The sequence below is a fragment of the Ahaetulla prasina genome, chromosome 2, assembly GCF_028640845.1.
Source record: "Ahaetulla prasina isolate Xishuangbanna chromosome 2, ASM2864084v1, whole genome shotgun sequence".
NCBI classification, from domain to species: Eukaryota; Metazoa; Chordata; class Lepidosauria; order Squamata; family Colubridae; genus Ahaetulla; species Ahaetulla prasina.
The window spans coordinates 66,170,873-66,189,316 of record NC_080540.1 but is presented as its reverse complement, the minus strand read 5'-3'; the positions used below and the strand labels follow the sequence as shown (position 1 = coordinate 66,189,316).

The 18,444-nt window shown below is 41.4% G+C and overlaps 1 protein-coding gene across 1 annotated transcript; it reads left to right on the top strand.

Annotated features, from left to right (window-relative positions):
* Positions 1-257: 257 nt before the first annotated feature.
* On the top strand, positions 258-17,302 carry LOC131190495 (ninjurin-1-like). Its single transcript, XM_058167823.1, has 4 exons — positions 258-281; positions 493-724; positions 9,189-9,344; positions 13,811-17,302. Exons 1-3 carry the CDS (start codon positions 258-260, stop codon positions 9,338-9,340), a joined length of 408 nt encoding a protein of 135 aa, XP_058023806.1. The 3' UTR covers positions 9,341-9,344; positions 13,811-17,302.
* Positions 17,303-18,444: the final 1,142 nt, after the last annotated feature.

Sequence of the window (18,444 nt, the reverse complement as noted above, 5' to 3'; positions counted from 1 at the left end):
GTACTGTTTCCATTTTAATAGCGAAATGTTTTTTAAAAAGTGTTTTATTAGCCAACTTCCTTTTTATATGCTCAAATATTTTTAATGAAATGTTTTAAGACAGCAGTCCCCAACCCTTTCTGGCTCCAGACACCGGGGAGGAGGAGATGGTTGCCTGTCTGCAATCTAGCTCCTGTGCATGCATAAATGAAGTTTCACACATTTGCCTACTGCTTGCATGGTCCAGTTCTAAACAGGCTGAGGACTGGTCCTGGTCCATGGTTGGGGACCCTTGTTTTAAGGTATAACAATATAATACCTTAAATGTGCAGTGGTCAATGCTATATCTCCTTAATCTGAACTGTTCCATTTTTGCCTTCAGTCCCTGTGGAGAGTTGTTACAATTTCAAACAAACATGTACCGGTAACTACTTTGAACCAGTTATTAATTTTCCCACCCCAATCATGTTTATAATGCTATCTGAATCCTTTGAAATGTTTTTTGCCTTTCAGGGTCGGAGACACTGGCTACGGACAAATAGGCAAATTAACATAAACCATTATGCCAATAAGAAGAGTGCAGCCGAAAGCATGTTGGATATTGCTTTGCTCATGGCCAATGCATCCCAGCTGAAAGCTGTGATGGAGCAAGGACCCTCTTTCGGATTCTATGCTCCACTGATCGTTCTCATCAGCATCTCACTCGCACTTCAGATTGTAGTTGGCGTGCTCCTAATATTCCTTGGTATGTATGACAACCTAAATCATTGCTTATTTTGTGCCACAGCATAACTGTTTATGGTACTGTTTCCATTTTAATAGCGAAATGTTTTTTAAAAAGTGTTTTATTAGCCAACTTCCTTTTTATATGCTCAAATTTTTTTAAAAAATATTTTTATTAAACTTGTTTAGGTGGTTACTTTCCGTGTGGGTATAAAACTGTGGAGGTTATTTATTTAGCGTATGGGAAATCTATACATGCTAAATACAATGCAGTCCTGATAGCCTAGATTTATAGTTCTACAGAGATTCTCAGTCATCCAGGTCATGGTTGTCCCAAAGGTGTTTTTTCAAGAGGCAACAGGACTTGTTTTTTCTTTGAAGACGTTTCCCTTCTCATCCAAGAAACTTCTTCAGGATGAGAAATGAAATGTCTTCAAAGAAAAACTAGAAAGTCCAGGTTCCTCTTGAGATAAATTGCTAGTTCATCTCATTTGGCACTTGCTTGCCTATCGTTGGTAAACCGCAAGGGGCAAACTAGCTTTACACCAATTAGTTAATGGCACTCGGCTTGCTAGCTCTTCTAGGCTCCTCCACCGGTCACACCTTGCTTTGTGTCATGATGCCTTGTGTCTGGCCAGGGCCAGCTTCCACTCTCCACACACATGAACGCAGCTAGGTTTTCCCTACCACCACTATGGAGGTGAAGTGTAGGGACATGGCCCCTCACCTCATCTGTGCATTTCACATTGTTCTATTCTTAATTCCCAAAGAGCTAAAAGGAAGAGTATCATGCCTACCCCATGAGTCTGAATCCTTTACTGCCAGACAATCAGATGGCTTATCAATGGAAGATCTATACAGATGAATCAGGTTCACTTTTATAGGTGATCATCCTGACTTATGGGCATCCAGTGAAGCTCATAGGATGGAGGCAGAACCATTGACCAGACTTGCCTAGGAATTTGCTTTTGAAGACAGAAAACCTAGTTATTAATAAGAGCAAAGTTGGCAATGAATACCTCCTTGTCTTTTGAAAATAATATCATTTATATCAGGGGTGTCCAAAGTTTTTTTGGTGAGGACCAAATACAGAAAAATAAGCAAAAGCCCGGGCCACACACAAGAGGTGACATATTGACACATGGTTACTGTGTGTATTTCTAACTCACCTATAATGTGAAGAACATTGCTCTCAGTGGGAGCAGTGATGCTGTCCTTTGGATTGAAGGCGAACTCGGCCTCGGGATGCTCCAGGGACAGAAACGCCGCAAAAGAGCGACGGCTCAGCTGCCCCCAAGGGGAACGGAGGACCCCGGAGAAGAGCCCGACGCTTCGCCGCAGCCACGCACCTGATCGGCCTCCCAAGGAGCTACGGCCGGGGTGCCCGTCAACGAGCTCAGCTCCCACAGCCAGCCCGGCCTCGCATTAGCCGGGGCCCCTTTCCAGCGGCTGGCGGGCAGCGGGGGCATGCGGGGCGCGGCCGGGGCCTCCAAAAGGCTCCCAGGCGGCGATCCCCTCAGCCTCTTCCCCCCACTCCCCCCCTCCCGCCTGACTCACCAGCCCTGGGCCGCCTCCCGCCTGGCCCGGCCTCCGAGCGGGACTTGGCCGGAACCACCAGCGGCTCTCCGTCCGCCTCCCGCCGCCTCTTCCTCCCGGGCGGCCGAAGGGCACCGCCTCGCTTCAGTCCGCGTTCCGGGGGGACGGGGGACGGGGCGGCGGCAGAAGCAGCGCCTGTGCCTATCCCGCTCGCCGCTGCCCCCCGCCACCGCCCCGCCGGATCCCGCCGCCGAAATTCATCCTCAGAGTCGCCCATTTTGGCGGCGCAGCTATGCAGGCGCCACCTTTCCGTTGCTGCGCGAGCTCCCCCTGCCGCTCGGCGGCTGAACTGCCCCAACCCTCTTTGCAACAGCCCTGCGCCGGGACGGAAGAGTCACGTACAGAAACAGGAGCCCTCTACGATTTTTATTACATATTTTACCCGAGACGTTGCGCAACCTTCTATTGTACCAGGCCGCCCCACCTGGGAAGCTGGGCAGAATGGTGAAGGCGGCAGCCCCAGGCGGCCGCTGAGTTTCTAGTACTGGGGCTGGTTGAGAAGTGCAACAGAGTTGAGCTCAAGCGCCATGTGCGGGCCATATTCAATTATATTTTCAGAATTTGCTGCAGGCCAATAAAAACTGACCTGCGGGCCACAGTTGGCCCGCGGGCCGTAGTTTGGACACCCCTGATTTATGTGACTCACCATCTCGCAGATGTGAATCTGGGTGGCTAACAACACATTAAAAATCATGCAAAAAGTAATATCAACAAAACATTAAAAAAAACCACCCTACTGTGGTTACCAAGAACAAACCCAACAAGCATGCTACAATATTATAAGATCTTGTCTCACGGGCGATCCAACCTGCTGTTCCCAATGTCCTGAAGCTCATCCAGGTCTTCAGCAATTTGCCAAAGGCTGGTAGGGTTTTGATCACACTAATCTCTAGGAAATGGTAATCCTTTTCAAAAAAATAATACATTGTACTGCTTATTTTTAGTATATAAAAGGAGGAATGAGTAGATTCTTACATAAAGAAGTATTGTATGTATAGTCATAATTATGTAATTCTGTGAAATCATTTTGTGTGAGTAATTGCCCAATAGTAATAAGTAAGTACATAAAGGCCTTGTGTCAAAGATTTTTTGGTATCATAAACAATGAATTTCATAATCTTTAATTTTCAGGAAAATAATACAACGTTTCTCATGGGAGAGAAAATATCTCCCAATATTTTCTCAGATTTCTTGTAGGATTTCTCATCCCCATTTTGAGAGTTCGGTATGCATGAGTGATATTTTTACTTTATTTGTAAACTTTCCCATATGATGGAATTATTAATTAAAAATAGAGGGAGAGGCATAAACATAACCATCATTTCAGAAATTTAAAAGGCTCATGACAGATAGAGGGACTACATCAAGAATATAGGGTTTTTCCTTCCACCTCAGTTTTATTGGTTTGAATAGCAATAGCACTTAGACTTATATACCACTCCATAGTACTTTACAGCACTCTGAGCAGTTTACATTGTCACTATATTGCCACTAACAGTTTGGATCCTCATTTTACTGACCTCAGAAGGATGGAAAGCTGAGTCAATCACAAGCCTATCAGTATCAAACTCCAGACCATGGGCAGAATTAATCTGCAATACTGCATTTTAACCACTGCACCATCGAGACTTGAACGGAAGAGAATTATTCCTTGATAGGCCAACATAGATGAAATGTTGTTTTAGAGCTATTACTAAGGAATATTCACAGCTTCTGTTGATCCATACCTCAACACAGCTCTTTCTATTCTCCAATATTATAGATAATTGGTCTAGGGGCATTCTGTGCCAAGTGGGAAGAGAACCCCAGAAGAGAACTCTCTATTCAAGGGAAAACATTTTTCTGCGTTTGGTTAAGTGGTCACTCTGAGGCTGGAATTGTAATATAATCATCAGCTCTATGGGATTGCAGGCTAAAACATAACCTCTTTTTTTCAGGCATTATAGATTATCATTCATTTGCTCTGGTAAATTATACATTTGGTAGAAGATTATAGATACTTTTGTCTCCAAGAAGTAGTTTTTAGCTCAGGAATTGCATAGAAATTTAAGAATAACATTTTTAACCCAATGTACAAAGTGAATTATACTTGTTTTCTACCAGAAGATTGTAACAAGTATTTTAAGTACACTGTCATTTGCTGCATGCATACATAGTTTTCTTTGCCGGTATATATTAAATAGTATTGTATTAGGAAATGAAACGTAGTCATCCAGTGCTGGAAGCAGGTGGTAATAAAGATATAGTTTATATGCCAACAGAAATAACTCAAGAACGTGTGCAAAATATCTTCCTGAATCGGTCTAAAGGCCTTTCAGATTCAGCAATCTTGTCCCAAATGAGCTAACCAGATACTAATGGGAGACCACAAGAAGAACATAAAGGTGATTGTCCTCTCCAACTCATACTTTTCAGGGTATAAACTATGTGTCTTAAATTGAAGGAAAATCTAGACATCAGTTACTGGAAGATATTTTTTTTTATTAATCCCATACATATTTTAATAAACACATATTTTCTCTTTCACTGACTTTTTTCGATCTTGAGTCCCATCAGGATCATACTTTAGGCTGTGTGCAGAGTTAGCCTACAATACTGCACTTATACTGCAATACTTGTGCCACCAGACTAGGTGATGAAACTGCTGTTAAAATAAAAATAAAAGATCAGGAACACTTTAAAAGTTGATGTTATATTGGCCAATTGCCTAGTAAATAAAGTGATATATTTCTACTCTGTTATAGAAAACAGTCTTAACTTGTTATATATTTATGATGAAAGAACGTCAATATCATATTTCAGTTGTTTTAGGACTCTTTAGAAGGAATTTTTGAAATCTCATTATTTGTATGGTTTCTGATTCTCAGTGTATCTAGTACCTCATCTCAGTTGTCCTTTCTTCAACCCTTTAGGCATTGCCTTTTCAGCATAAATGAGCTTGTGTTATTCTGGCTCTGAGTAACCTCAATGTATCTTTGAAAGAAAGCTCTCTGGTCTTATTCTTTCAACTTCTTTTTTGCCAACCTTCTCTTTATTTAAATATTTCACTTTCAGAATGAAATGTGACTGTTTTAAACTTTAAAGATAACTTCATAGATCAAATAGTACTGGGATTAGTTTCCAGTTGGTTGAACGATGCTCACATTTTATCTAAAATCTTGTGCACCAATTCAGTTTGAATCTATAGTTGCCTGCCTATTGATAGTTCTATTACGATGTAGACTATGTGAGATGTAAAGTATTTTAAAAGATTACCATTCTGAAGATAATTAAGACTAACCCTCCTTTGCCTGCCTTATATATTTCATTCTCCGCTACATAATTATCTTCATACTTTTTATCATTATATCCCACTGTTTGGGTTATTATTATTATTATTATTTATTTTTTGTGGTCTAACATTGTCACAGAACGTGTCTCAGCAGTCATATAGTCCAATTTCTTCCTTAGTGCATCATCTGTATGTGGAAATATCCTCTGGAGGTTTCTAGCTTGTTAGTTCCTGTGCCTTCTTTGATGTAGAAAGTGTTAAATTCCCTCATTGTCACAAATAACTCCACCCAGATATGAATGCATATCTCTGTGCCACATATCCACACTTAGATATCAAAAAGAGAGTTTTGGAAGACATGGCTGTTTTAATTTTTACGAGAAATATTCTTTATTTATACTAATGTATTCTGTGAAAGATGAATAATAATAATAATAATAATAATAATAATAATAATAATAATAATAATAATAATAATAATAATTTATTCGATTTTTTTACTGCCCTTCTCCCGAAGGACTCAGGGCGGTGTACAGCCAAGGTAAAACAAACGGTACAATATACAATTAAAATACAGATTAAAAAACTTATTATATAGTTGGCCTAAAAACTTTAAAATATATAAAACTAAAAAACCCCTTAAAATTAATAATAGAAAATTTAAAACCAATAAAATTTAAGCCAGTCCCGCGCGAATAAATAGATGTGTTTTCAATTCACGGCGGAAGGTCCGAAGGTCAGGTATTTGGCGTAAACCCGGGGGAAGTTTGTTCCAGAGGGTGGGAGCCCCCACAGAGAAGGATCTTCCCCTGGGGGCCGCCAGCCGACATTGCTTGGCGGACGGCACCCTGAGAAGTCCCTCTCTGTGAGAGCGTACGGGTCGGTGGGAGGCATGAGGTAATAGCAGGCGGTCCCGTAAGTACCCAGGCCCTAAGCCATGGAGCGCTTTAAAGGTAGTGACCAAAACCTTAAATTTGGAATTTGGAATACTTTATAAATATTGGGAAGAGAAGGGGTTGTGTAGGAATGAAAAATTGTGCCCTAACAGGCTCTCTCAATGGTGATAGATTCCTGGTAGGAAGGCAGGATGAGCGTGGGAGATTGATACAATTGACAGCAATAGGAAGAAAATATGAATGATGTGTCTTGCATTGATTGTTCTGCATTATCATGTTGAAAGGGCTCCAATATACAGTGGTAGCTTTTTCTTTTGCTTTTTTTCCTTTGGTTACTTTGTTTAGAAGACACTGGCTTGTCAATAGTCTTGTAAATTGTAGGGTAAAAAGAGGAGGAAGGAAGCTGTCATCTTAACTACCAGAGTGGTTTTTTTTTCTGCCTCTTTTGTTCCTCCGTCCACAGTTTCTTCCTTTGATCATGTTCCAAGTCCATGTTTTTGCAGTTGGATTACATGTTTCTCCCCCCTATTTTCTTCTGCCTTTTAGATTGTGAAGGCTGGGAACAGTGTATACCTCTCAGCTCCCCTATTTTACAGGCTGAGAGAAACCAGGAGGAGGACAGGAAACTGATTTTCTTTGCTGTCTTCATGAGATCAAGTGAACTTTAGCCCACTTGAAAATGTCACAGCTTCTTTCCCAGATTAATATTTAAGGAAAGACACGGAACAGCACAAACGAAAGATTTGCCATTTGAGTTCAGACTGTGTGGAAAGTTACCTCTTGGACACACTATAAATCAGGAGCCTTTGGGTATGTGTGGGTGTGTCAAAAACATTTAGGATGGCAGCTGTGCCAGTGATATCAAAGACCTGCCCCGTTTTTATGTGCATTGTGACAGATGTAAAAATAAGGGATAGGATATTATCATTAACTTGAATTTTTTAATTCCCCCTAGGTGCCCCTGCTATAGATTTTATCTGCAGAAAATCCTATAATAATTGCAAGAGCTTTCTTTTTGAAATGAAAGGGGGGAAAGTAATAGTTTAATCTATACAAAATGAGAGGAATTGCTCTAATAAAAAGCTTAAAACTTCCCCATATATAAGAACACTTTCAAGTTCAGCTTTATACAGCATATTTGTTATTCCCTCTGAAATCTTAGAACTTGGGTTTGTTCATACAGATACTTGTATTTTTTTTAAAAAAAAATCCACGTTTCCATTGCTATGGTGAAATAGCTACATATCAGCTCTGAAACCGGATGAGTCTCTTGATTTGAAAGCCTCTGACTGCAACTGGTTGATATTCCTTTCCAAAGAATTCACCCTGGGAAAATACCTGAATGTGTTAATCTAACTGCAGTGCTGGCTCCTGGAAATTGCATTGTGTAAGAGTGGCAATTCTCTTATGCTTATGCTTCTGAATTTCATGAAGCTCACTTCCACTTTTCAGTTCTTGTGGTTTCAAACAGGAAGAAAGTGTCATGGCTAGGATCCACGGGGCAAGGTATGAACAGAATTCGTACTTTACCCCAAAGTGGCCCTACTTGCGATTGTTATTATATAAAATGTACTTTTGACTCTCAAGGCTAGCTGAGAAGTCTGTTGCTTAATGGAACAAAGAAAAGAAATCCCCAGCTTGAGTTAGAACTAGATTAATTATGGGGATTCTCGTCCGTATTTCCTGTAAATGTTCTTTTTAAAATCAAATACATTTTAATAAGCAACCAAATTAAAATGTGGAATATTCATTGAATAGAGGCAGAAATTCTAAACATACTATTATAGCAATAATATTAATAACAAAGTACACCCTATTATAACAGCATAGCAAACCATCAAAAGAGGGGGAGAAATAACACTCTTCAGAAGGAGGGAAACCAAGACATTGTCTTGTGGCTCTGAAAGTCTGCAGAGTCCTGGGATTTGGGATTCACATCTGAAGTGGGAAAGTTGCTTGGAGTAGGTGGATGGGTGGGAACTCATCTTACCTATTGGCACCTTCTTGAGAAGCTTCACCGTTTTCTGGGTTTGCTCCATGGCACCATAGTCCCAGGAAAATACAGTTGAGTAAAGGACTTGGTGATAGTACATTGATTCCTTGAGTATCCACAAAGAAGTTCATTTCTGAAACCAGAAAATAATTGGAGGGAGGTTTGGTCCTTTAAAACAAATCAATTTATTTCAGGGTTGTCAGCAGTATATATGGCCAAAGAATTCAAGATGTTGGCTTTGAGGGTGTGATTGATTTGTTCTTTAAGTGTATATTGCTTGCAGACATCCTGGCAGCTTTTCTTTATCCTTCTTTGAATAAGTCTGAGTAGGAAGGAGTGAAAAGAAAGTTTTGGATTAGAGGGCTGCCAAAGCGTTTTCCACTCCTGGACAGGAAAATAATGAAGTATACATATTTGCAATACTGTTTTTCAGTTGTATAAAGATATTGCTCTGATTGATAAATGCAGTTCACTTAATGGCATTTCTTATGACTACTGAATTTAGTGTTTGTTGTATTTTATTTCAATCAGCAGAAATCCACTTTTTTTTTTTAATCTTAAAAAGGATCCTTATACTCCTGTAATAATTTCTTGTACATCTTTTTAATTATACAGAAATCTCTTTGGCATGCAAATTTGAAATGTTACTTCCTCATGCTGACCTCTTCATTTCCAAAAGTAATTGTTCATTTGTGTGAATATAATCTCTTTCACTGTTCTTTCCTTCTAGTTAAATATGACCTTAATAATCCTGCAAAGCACGCCAAGCTGAACTTTCTCAATAACCTTGCCACTGGACTGGTGTTTATTATAGTAGTTGTCAATATATTTATCACTGCTTTTGGAGTTCAGAAGCCGTCTCCCCCAGTACAGAAGGCATAGAAAGGTAAGCTCCAGTTTAGAATAGAGTATCATAAAAGTCTGGAAAAAGTCTGTTTCTTCTTGTAGAGCAGGGGTGTCAAATTCAAAGCCCATGGGTCGAATCCGGCCTGCGGTGTGCTTAGATCTGGCCCTTGGGGCCGCCCTGGAAACATAAAGCACCAGCCTGCGGTGCCTCTGCCAGCAAAAATGGAGCTTAGGAGGGCCACCTCCCCGAGCTCAGTTTTTGCTGGCAGAAAACTGCAGGCGGCCATCACAGCCGAAAACAGAGCCTCAACAAGTGATGTTGAGCTGGCCATGCCTCCTGGCCATGCCCCACCTGAGGTCAAACACAATCCAGATGTGGCCGTCAATGAAATTTATTTATTTTATTTATTTATTTATTTATTTATTTAAATTTGTATACCGCCCTTCTCCCGAAGGACTCAGGGCGGTTCACAGCCAGGTAAAAATACATAATAAACTATAAATACAATTAAAATACTATTAAAAGACTTATTAAATTGGCCAGAATTAAAATTTAGAAATAAAACCCATTAAAAACCCATAAACTTAAAACACTAACCCAGTCCAGCGCAGATAAATAAGTGAGTTTTAAGCTCACGGCGAAAGGTTCGGAGGTCCGGAAGTTGACGGAGTCCTGGGGGGAGTTCGTTCCAGAGGGCGGGAGCCCCCACAGAGAAGGCCCTTCCCCTGGGCGTCGCCAGACGACACTGTCGCGCCGACGGCACCCTGAGGAGTCCCTGTCTGTGAGAGCGCACGGGTCGGTGAGAGGTATTCGGTAGCAGCAGGCGGTCCCGTAAGTAACCCGGCCCTATGCCATGGAGCGCTTTAAAGACGTTCACCAACACCTTGAAGCGCACCCGGAAGGCCACAGGTAGCCAGTGCAGCCTGCGCAGGATAGGTGTCACTCGGGAGCCACGAGGGGCTCCCTCTATCACCCACGCAGCTGCATTCTGGACTAACTGTAGCCTCCGGATGCCCCTCAAGGGGAGCCCCATGTAGAGAGCATTGCAGTAGTCAGGCGAGGCGTCACAAGGCGTGAGTGACTGTGCACAAGGCATCCCGGTCTAGAAAGGGGCGCAACTGGCGCACCAGGCGAACCTGGTGGAAAGCTCTCCTGGAGACGGCCGTCAAGTGGTCTTCAAAAGACAGCCGTTCATCCAGGAGAACGCCCAAATTGCGTACCCTCTCCATCAGGGCCAATGACTCGCTCCCGACAGTCAGTCGCGGACTCAGCTGACTGTACCGGGATGCCGGCATCCACAGCCACTCCGTCTTGGAGGGATTGAGCTTGAGCCTGTTTCTCCCCATCCAGGCCCGTACGGCTTCCAAACACCGGGACAGCACTTTGGTAGCTTCATTGGGGTGGCCGGTGTGGAAAAGTACAGCTGGGTGTCATCAGCGTACAGCTGGTACCTCACACGAAGCCACTGATGATCTCACCCAGCGGCTTCATATAGATGTTGAACAGAAGGCGAAGAATCGACCCTGCGGCCCCACAAGTGAGGCGCGCGGTGACCTCTGCCCCCATCAACACCGTCTGCGACCGGTCGGAGAGATAGGAGGAGAACCACCGATAAACGGTGCCTCCCACTCCCAATCCCTCCAACCGGCGCAGCAGGATACCATGGTCGATGGTATCGAAAGTCGCTGAGAGGTCTAATAGGACCAGGGCAGAGGAACAACCCCTATCCCTGGCCCTCCAGAGATCATCCACCAATGCGACCAAAGCCGTCTCCGTGCTATAACCGGGCCGGAAGCCGGACTGGAACGGGTCCAGATAGACAGTTTCCTCCAGGTGCAAGGGAAACTGATATGCCACCATACTCTCTACAACCTTCGCCACGAAGCGAAGGTTGGAGACCGGACGATAATTACCTAAAACAGCGGGTCAGGAAGGCTCCTTGAGGAGGGGCCTCACCACCGCCTCTTTCAAGGCGGCCGGAAAGACTCCCTCCAACAAGGAAGCACTCGTAATCCCCTGGAGCCAGCCTCGTGTCACCTCCTGAGTGGCCAGCACCAGCCAGGAGGGGCACGGGTCCAGTAAACACGTGGTGGCATTCAATCTACCCAGCAACCTGTCCATGTCCTCGGGAGTCACAGGGTCAAACTCATCCCAAACAACATCACCAAGACCGCCCTCAGATGCCCCGTCCGAATCGCCACAATTTTGGTCCAGGCCGTCCCTAAGCTGAACGATTTTATCGTATAGATAACCGTTAAACTCCTCAGCACGTCCCTGCAACGGGTCATCCCCTCCCCCTGGTGAAGGAGGGAGCGGGTCACCCGAAACAGGGCAGCTGGGCGGTTATCTGCCGACGCAATGAGGGAGGAGGCGTAGCAACGCCTCGCTTCCCTCAGTGCCACTAGGTAGGTAGGTCCTAGTATAGGATCTAACTAGTGTCCGATCAACCTCTGAGCGGCTGGACCTCCAGGAACTCTCTAGGCGTCTTCTCCGGCGTTTCATCCCCTCAGCTCCTCGGAGAACCAAGGGCGGTTGGGATCTGCGTCGGGTCAGAGGCCGCAGAGGCACGACACGGTCTAAAGCCCCAGCCGCAGCCCGTTCCCAGGCTGCGGCTAGTTCCTCTGCCGTGCCGTGAGCCAGACCCTCAGGGAATGGCCCAAGCTCCGTCCGAAACCTCTCTGGGTCCATCAGGCGCCTGGGACGGTACCAACGTAGTGGTTCCGTCTCCCTGCGGTGTTGGGTAGCGGTCAGAAAGTCCAGGCAAAGGAGAGAGTGATCTGACCATGACAAAGGTTCTGTGACTATATCTCTCAAGTCCAGATCCTTCAGCCACTGACCAGAGATGAAAATCAGGTCCAGTGTGCCTCCCCCGATGTGAGTAGGGCCATCCACTACTTGGGTCAGGTCCAAGGCTGTCATGGAGGCCATGAACTCCCGAGCTACTGTCGATGACGGGCCGGCAGATGGCAAGTTAAAGTCCCCCATGACTAAAAGTCTGGGGGTCTCCACTGCCACCCCGGCAAGCACCTCCAGAAGCTCGGGCAGGGCGGCTGTCACGCAGCAAGGAGCCAGGTACGCGACCAGCAAGCCCATCTGACATCTATGACCCCACCTCACAAAGAGGGATTCACACCCGGCAATCTGAGGTACAGTGGTCTCCCTCGGCTCTAGACTCTCTTTAATAATAACCGCCACCCCACCACCCCACCACCCCTACCCTGGGCCCTCGGCTGATGGAATGCACGGAAACCCGGTGGGCACATCTCGACCAGGGGCACGCCCCCTTCAAATTGAGTTTGACACCCCTGTTGTAGAGAAACTTTTTTATAACTCTACACCATTTCTATGTATTACAGAGTATAAGGTGTTATAGATGGGTTCAGGAGTAATACTATTTGTTTTATTTCATATCTGTGCCCTAGTCACAGCATTACTCTCCTTTGAAACACCTCATGAAGATCAGAAAATTTTCCTTTTCATGTTCAATAAACTCTTTTTCCATTTTAAATTAATTATACTTAATTTAATTGCACATTGTAAAACCGTGGAACAACTACAGTTAGTATTTCAGAAAGTATATCTTTCTGTTTATGTCTACCGGTAGCAAAATATTAAGATACACAGAAAAGATTTTTTATGTTCCATGTGAACGTAAAATGGAAACGGCCTTCTTGGTTATGGCAAAGTGATTATAGAAGCTCTCTCACCAGGACACTGAGTTGGTCCTTAACATTGATCTTATTTCAGAAGATCTCCAGAGTTCCTTCCAACTCTGTTATTCTGTTTCTGCTTTTTAATCTTGATTTTAAATGAGTTTTGATGGATAAGTTGGTAGGTTGATAACATTAACAAATAAGCTGGAATCAACTGAAATTGGCTAATTTCCCCAGATCACAACTAACGCAAACCATTGTTTGTTCAATGGTACAGATAACAACAAATCTCAGTTAGTTGAAAATGAATGCAAAGTTTCTTATTGCCATTAGACTAATGTATAAAAAGATAAGAAGGAAGTTTATGAACCCAAAGCTTACTCATGCTACCTTTCTAGCATTATAATGAAAATGCAGTCAGATTATAGAATCAGCTGGGAGAAATAGTTTAGTCCACCAAGTGCCACATTGCTCATGAGATAGAAAAAGGTTTGGAATATGAAAAGTAATCAGCACCAAACTCTCTTATGGACACCGCCATTGTTATTCATGACATTTTGCTCCTTTATGAATACCGATCGTTTCAGTTAATTTTTGCTGAAAGATCCAAACTTAATTGCTTCATGCATTTCTATCAAAAAGTGATTCTGGGAATTAAGTATGTACAAGGCAACTATGGGACAGCGCTCTCTCTTCTCTTATTGTAGATTTATTTTATGTCACCTTCTCTATAGAAATTGGTCTGAATATTCTGTGATGAAATGGGGAAAAGGAATTAAAGGGTCTATTTTAAATGAAAATAAACAAGCTGCATTTGATCCTTTTAACTGGTTTTTCATTTTTTCCTGCCAGAGACCAACATTCTTTAAAATTCTGAAGACAGTTTCTGTATTTTGTGCCAGTTTCACTTGGACGAAGAAACTCAACAAGCATGTCTTTCTTTGAGTTGGATTATTTACCAGAAAGGCCATTTTATATGCGTTCTTAATCTTATAAAAATGATGGGCTGCCATTTGGAGGAAAACTGAATTTTATTTGTAGCGTAAGGAGTTGCAACCAAAGATGCTTGCACTGAACTTTCCACATAAACCTATTAGTATTGCTTCAGGAAAAAATGCAGTGTAAATCCTGGAGACTTTCTTATGACTATTGGAACTCAGTCCCCGTGCCTTCACAGAAATGCTGAACCAAGAATGACAGCATCTATATATGAAAGCATGGACTTCACATAGGTAGGGAAAGACCCATGTACATTTCAGCATTAAAAATAATTTTGTCTACAAGACTTTCAAATCCCAATGAATTATGTAGATATAAAACCCAAATTGTTCATTATTTATATAATTTCATATGAATAATTGTATCTGGTAGGGTGCTATGGATAAGAAGAAAGTGAATGCCATCAATGCAGAAAGTGATGGTAATGTTGGGACAAGCAAACATTTGTTTTGCAAAGACCACTTCCCTTCAACTGGTCACTGATAGTCATTCCAAGTGTTCCAAAGAGGTGGGTGTCCAACCTTTTTTTTCCTAAGTAGAAATATATATTGTACAATTTTGTATTATTTCATTGATGCTGTAGTCTGCTTAGAACAACTGTGATGTGTGAAGCCATGCCTTATGACTTGTAAACCATGGTCTATGGCTGAGAACATTTTGTGAACCCAGCCAGTTATTCAATAAACTATGGTTAATTCAACTATAGTCTAGCAACTATAGTCTAGCATGATGCATGACCTTACAGTGTGAACACATCACAACTTTGTATAAAGGCATTATAATATAGATCAGGGGTGTCAAGCTCAAGGCCGGGGGCCAGATCCAGCCCATGGGGTGCTTAGATCTGCACCCGGTGCTGCCCTGGAAACATCAAAGGACCGGACCACAGTGTTGTGCCAGTGAAAACAGCTCAGGAGAGCCATCTGCTGAGTCCCGAGCTCTGTTTTTGCTGGCAGAGGGTTACAGGAGGCCACGACAGTCAAAAATGGAGTTTGGGAGCCTGCTTTTGCTGGCAGAGTGTTTGGGCCACCACAGGCACCCCCAACATGAGTGATGTCGAGCTGGCCATGCCCACCCTGGCCACGCCTACCCTGGACCCTTGAGGTCAAACACAACCCTGATGCGGCCCTCAATGAAATTGAGTTTGACACCTCTGATATAGTTTTGTTTATTTCTTGCCTCTGGAATTGTTGTTCATTATAGCTTTTCATCAATTGTTTAAGAGAGTTTATTTTTATATAGTACTTGATTTTCTTGCCTGACTAAAACAGAGCATAAGTCCAAGCTGCATCCAAAATGCAATTTCACACAATTGCTAGGGGTTGTTTTTGTATGTGTGTGTACTTGTTTGAGTTCCATCTACTTTATTATAAACGAAGGGAACAATCAAACGAAGGGAACAATCAAACACGTGTGTTGTCATTTGTGACAGAATAGCAATTTTATTCTTAATTCTTTTCTACTTCCATATGCTACACCATTTTGAGTGTCTTAAACATCTGCCAACTTTCCATGTTACAAACAGAATAAATACAGAGATAATGGGGTCATTTCACCCTGACACTTATGAAGAACAGGGATATAAAAAGTATCTCTCTTATTCCTTTTGTGGTCCAGTCGTTCTGAAAGAATCCCAAAATGGTGCTGGATCTTTTTTTATTCCTTTTGTGCATAATGTCATATCTCTCTGTACTCATTTTGTCCAGTCACTCTTGATAACAAGATGGGTGGCATATAAATTTAATGAATAAATAAATTTCCCAATATGGACCATCCATGGTGAATATTTTCTGCTTTAATAAGGATTACTTCTCACTGCAAAATCTTGATAGGTCGATCTTCTTTATATTAAGGATGGCTTGTCAACACTTGAATAGAGAAATGCCAAGGTTTTCCCTATTTTTCCTGCTTCAGTGTCGAAGACTCATTCTAGAATGCACCTTAAAGTGTATACCTCTTCATGGATCTTTCCAACACAGTTCAAAAGCCACAGTGCATTTTTTCTCTGACCTGCACTGCTAGCTTTAAAACTGTAAAGTAGAAATAGAAAGGCTCATCCTACGCACAAGATGAGAAGCAAATTTTGATTATATCCAATTTTTCTCATTATCATCCTCTCATTCTCTCATTAGCTTTTTAAAAATCATTCTACGTAGGAAACAATAATTTTTTAAAAAATCTTTAAAGAACCCAAGTCAGTCAATTAAACTTTTACAGAATATTATATATACTACATTTTTTTCCTTTCAAAATATAGTGAACTTTTTTTCTAATTTATCATTTGTGAGCACAAACCTGAATTCCATTTTTAGTTACCTACAGGTATAATGTTATTAATGTGTTTTATTTTTTTATTTTGATTTGTTAAATATATACACTTTAAATATATAGTATATAATATATACTATTATAGACACAGGATAGCAGCCATTTCCTTTACCATTTCAGATGCTGCATTTTTCTACTAATAAGATTATAATCATAAGATTCTAAAGAATAAGATAATTTTTCTAGCAAGAAAATAGAGAACAAAAAGGAAAGAATTTTATTTGGATATCTGTTTTATTCTCAGTGAAAATAATTGGATTTTATTATTAACAAGAAAGGTTTTCTTTTGTTTGGATATGAAAATTGATCAAAAGTTTGCAGAATGTCGGTTTACAGCTCCTGCCTTTATAAATTGTATGAGTAGGGTTGCTTCTTCTGCATAAGAGTCAACTGTGATTCTGTACATTCTTGGCAGGAAATGAATTACTGAATTAAGTAGGGCTTGCTTCAGGAAGAGCAGATATTTTTCATAGATTATATTTTTTAATAAATTATATTAAAATGCAGTATAATCAAATAATGTTCTGCTGTTTTTCATAGTTAATGTGTGATAAAATCTGATTTTTACTGAAACAGTACAATTGGTTCAGACACTACAAGTGAGGAGTGTTCTAAAATAGAATATCAATAAATGTTACAGATTTTTGCAAAACATTTTTACAGCTTACTGATTTGTTTGCTTGATGTCAGTAATGGGGTAAACTAGGGACAGCTGTGAGGGTGGGGTGGGGGTCAAAAAAATGAAGACAGAAAGGTATCCATGACTGCAATCTTAAGATTTATCATTGAAACTGATAAATCTAAATTAGCTGGTCTCAATCTGGCATTTTGTGCAGGGTTTGGATTATGGCACATCATAAATATTTATAAAAAATTGTACTAGAGACACAACGTGTCATGATTCTGATTTTCCTATTCACAGCAGAAACCTGTACTTAAGATTGTTACTGCATCTTTTACTGCACTGTTTTCATTACTTTTCTTTTCATTGCTGGTCAATAAAGAGTTTTTAAAGAAGTGCACAGCATTTTTTTATTTAGGCACCACTGATTATGATCCATGTGAAACCTTTAAAACAAAACCTTGTGTGCATAATAAAAATAACATCAGCTGTGTGTCTTAGCTGTATTAGTTTTAGTGATACACGTCTAAGCACAGGGATTTTGATTAGTTCTAACTGGCTTCCTCCCCAAGGAAATGCTGTGTAACACAGGAACACACTTATCAGAAATGCAACAGGTTTAATCACAACAAATAAGTAATCTATTGTCGTTAAAAAAACTTTATATACCTCTCTTTAATTGCTGCAGAGCTTTGGATAATCTAAACCAGTTGTTTCATCACTTGGATAGTCCATCTCAGCCAATGTTGAGATGCAACAGACTTATGCTTCTATACTTTATCTTTTAGATTTACTTTACATGTACCTCTCGATTTCACCATTTCCCAGCAATCCTTTGAGGGTTGTTGTGAAGCAAGACTAGGGGAAGATTATGACATGTTGCAACCATGAGCGTTTGGATTATGAGCTCGTCTATTCATGATCATTTTGGATTCTATAATATGGTTATCAGGCATGATCCATCCATCCTTCCTTCCTTCCTTCCTTCCTTCCTTCCTTCCTTCCTTCCTTCCTTCCTTCCTTCCTTCCTTCCCATACATATGTTCTTGCAGGAGCTCAAGTTGTGAGATAGAGAATGGCAGTGGGGGGAAGCAGGGGTGAAATCTAAAAATTTTCCCTACCGGTTCTGTGGGCGTGGCTTAATTGGTGGGTGTGACTTGGTGGTCAGATGACTAGGTGGGTGTGGCCAATAACAATAAATAAAAATAATAAAGTATAAAAACAATAAGAGGTACCAAAAACCAACTTTCACACTTTACACACACACAACACAACTGACTCACACACAGTGTAAAAGCAGCTGCACTTCACACTTCATACAGCCACAAAAAGCTCAAAAACCAACTTTCACACTTTACACACATACAACACAACTGACACACACACACACACACACAAAATGCCACATTTCTGAGATTTTGTGTGTTTGTGTAGTTAGAGTGAAATACTACAGAAACACACCAAATCTCAGAAAACTGCACAAATATTTTATTTTATTTTATTTTATTTTATTTATTTATTTATTTATTTTATTTAT

What these genes read in the sequence shown, in the direction of transcription:
- LOC131190495 (XM_058167823.1), top strand. Translation starts at nt 258, where the DNA reads ATGGTTGGGGACCCTTGTTTTAAG. An exon ending in TTGGGGACCCTTGTTTTAAG is followed by an intron (nt 282 to 492) that starts GTATAACAATAT and finishes TTTGCCTTTCAG; the next exon opens with GGTCGGAGACACTGGCTACG. An exon ending in CGTGCTCCTAATATTCCTTG is followed by an intron (nt 725 to 9,188) that starts GTATGTATGACA and finishes CTTTCCTTCTAG; the next exon opens with TTAAATATGACCTTAATAAT.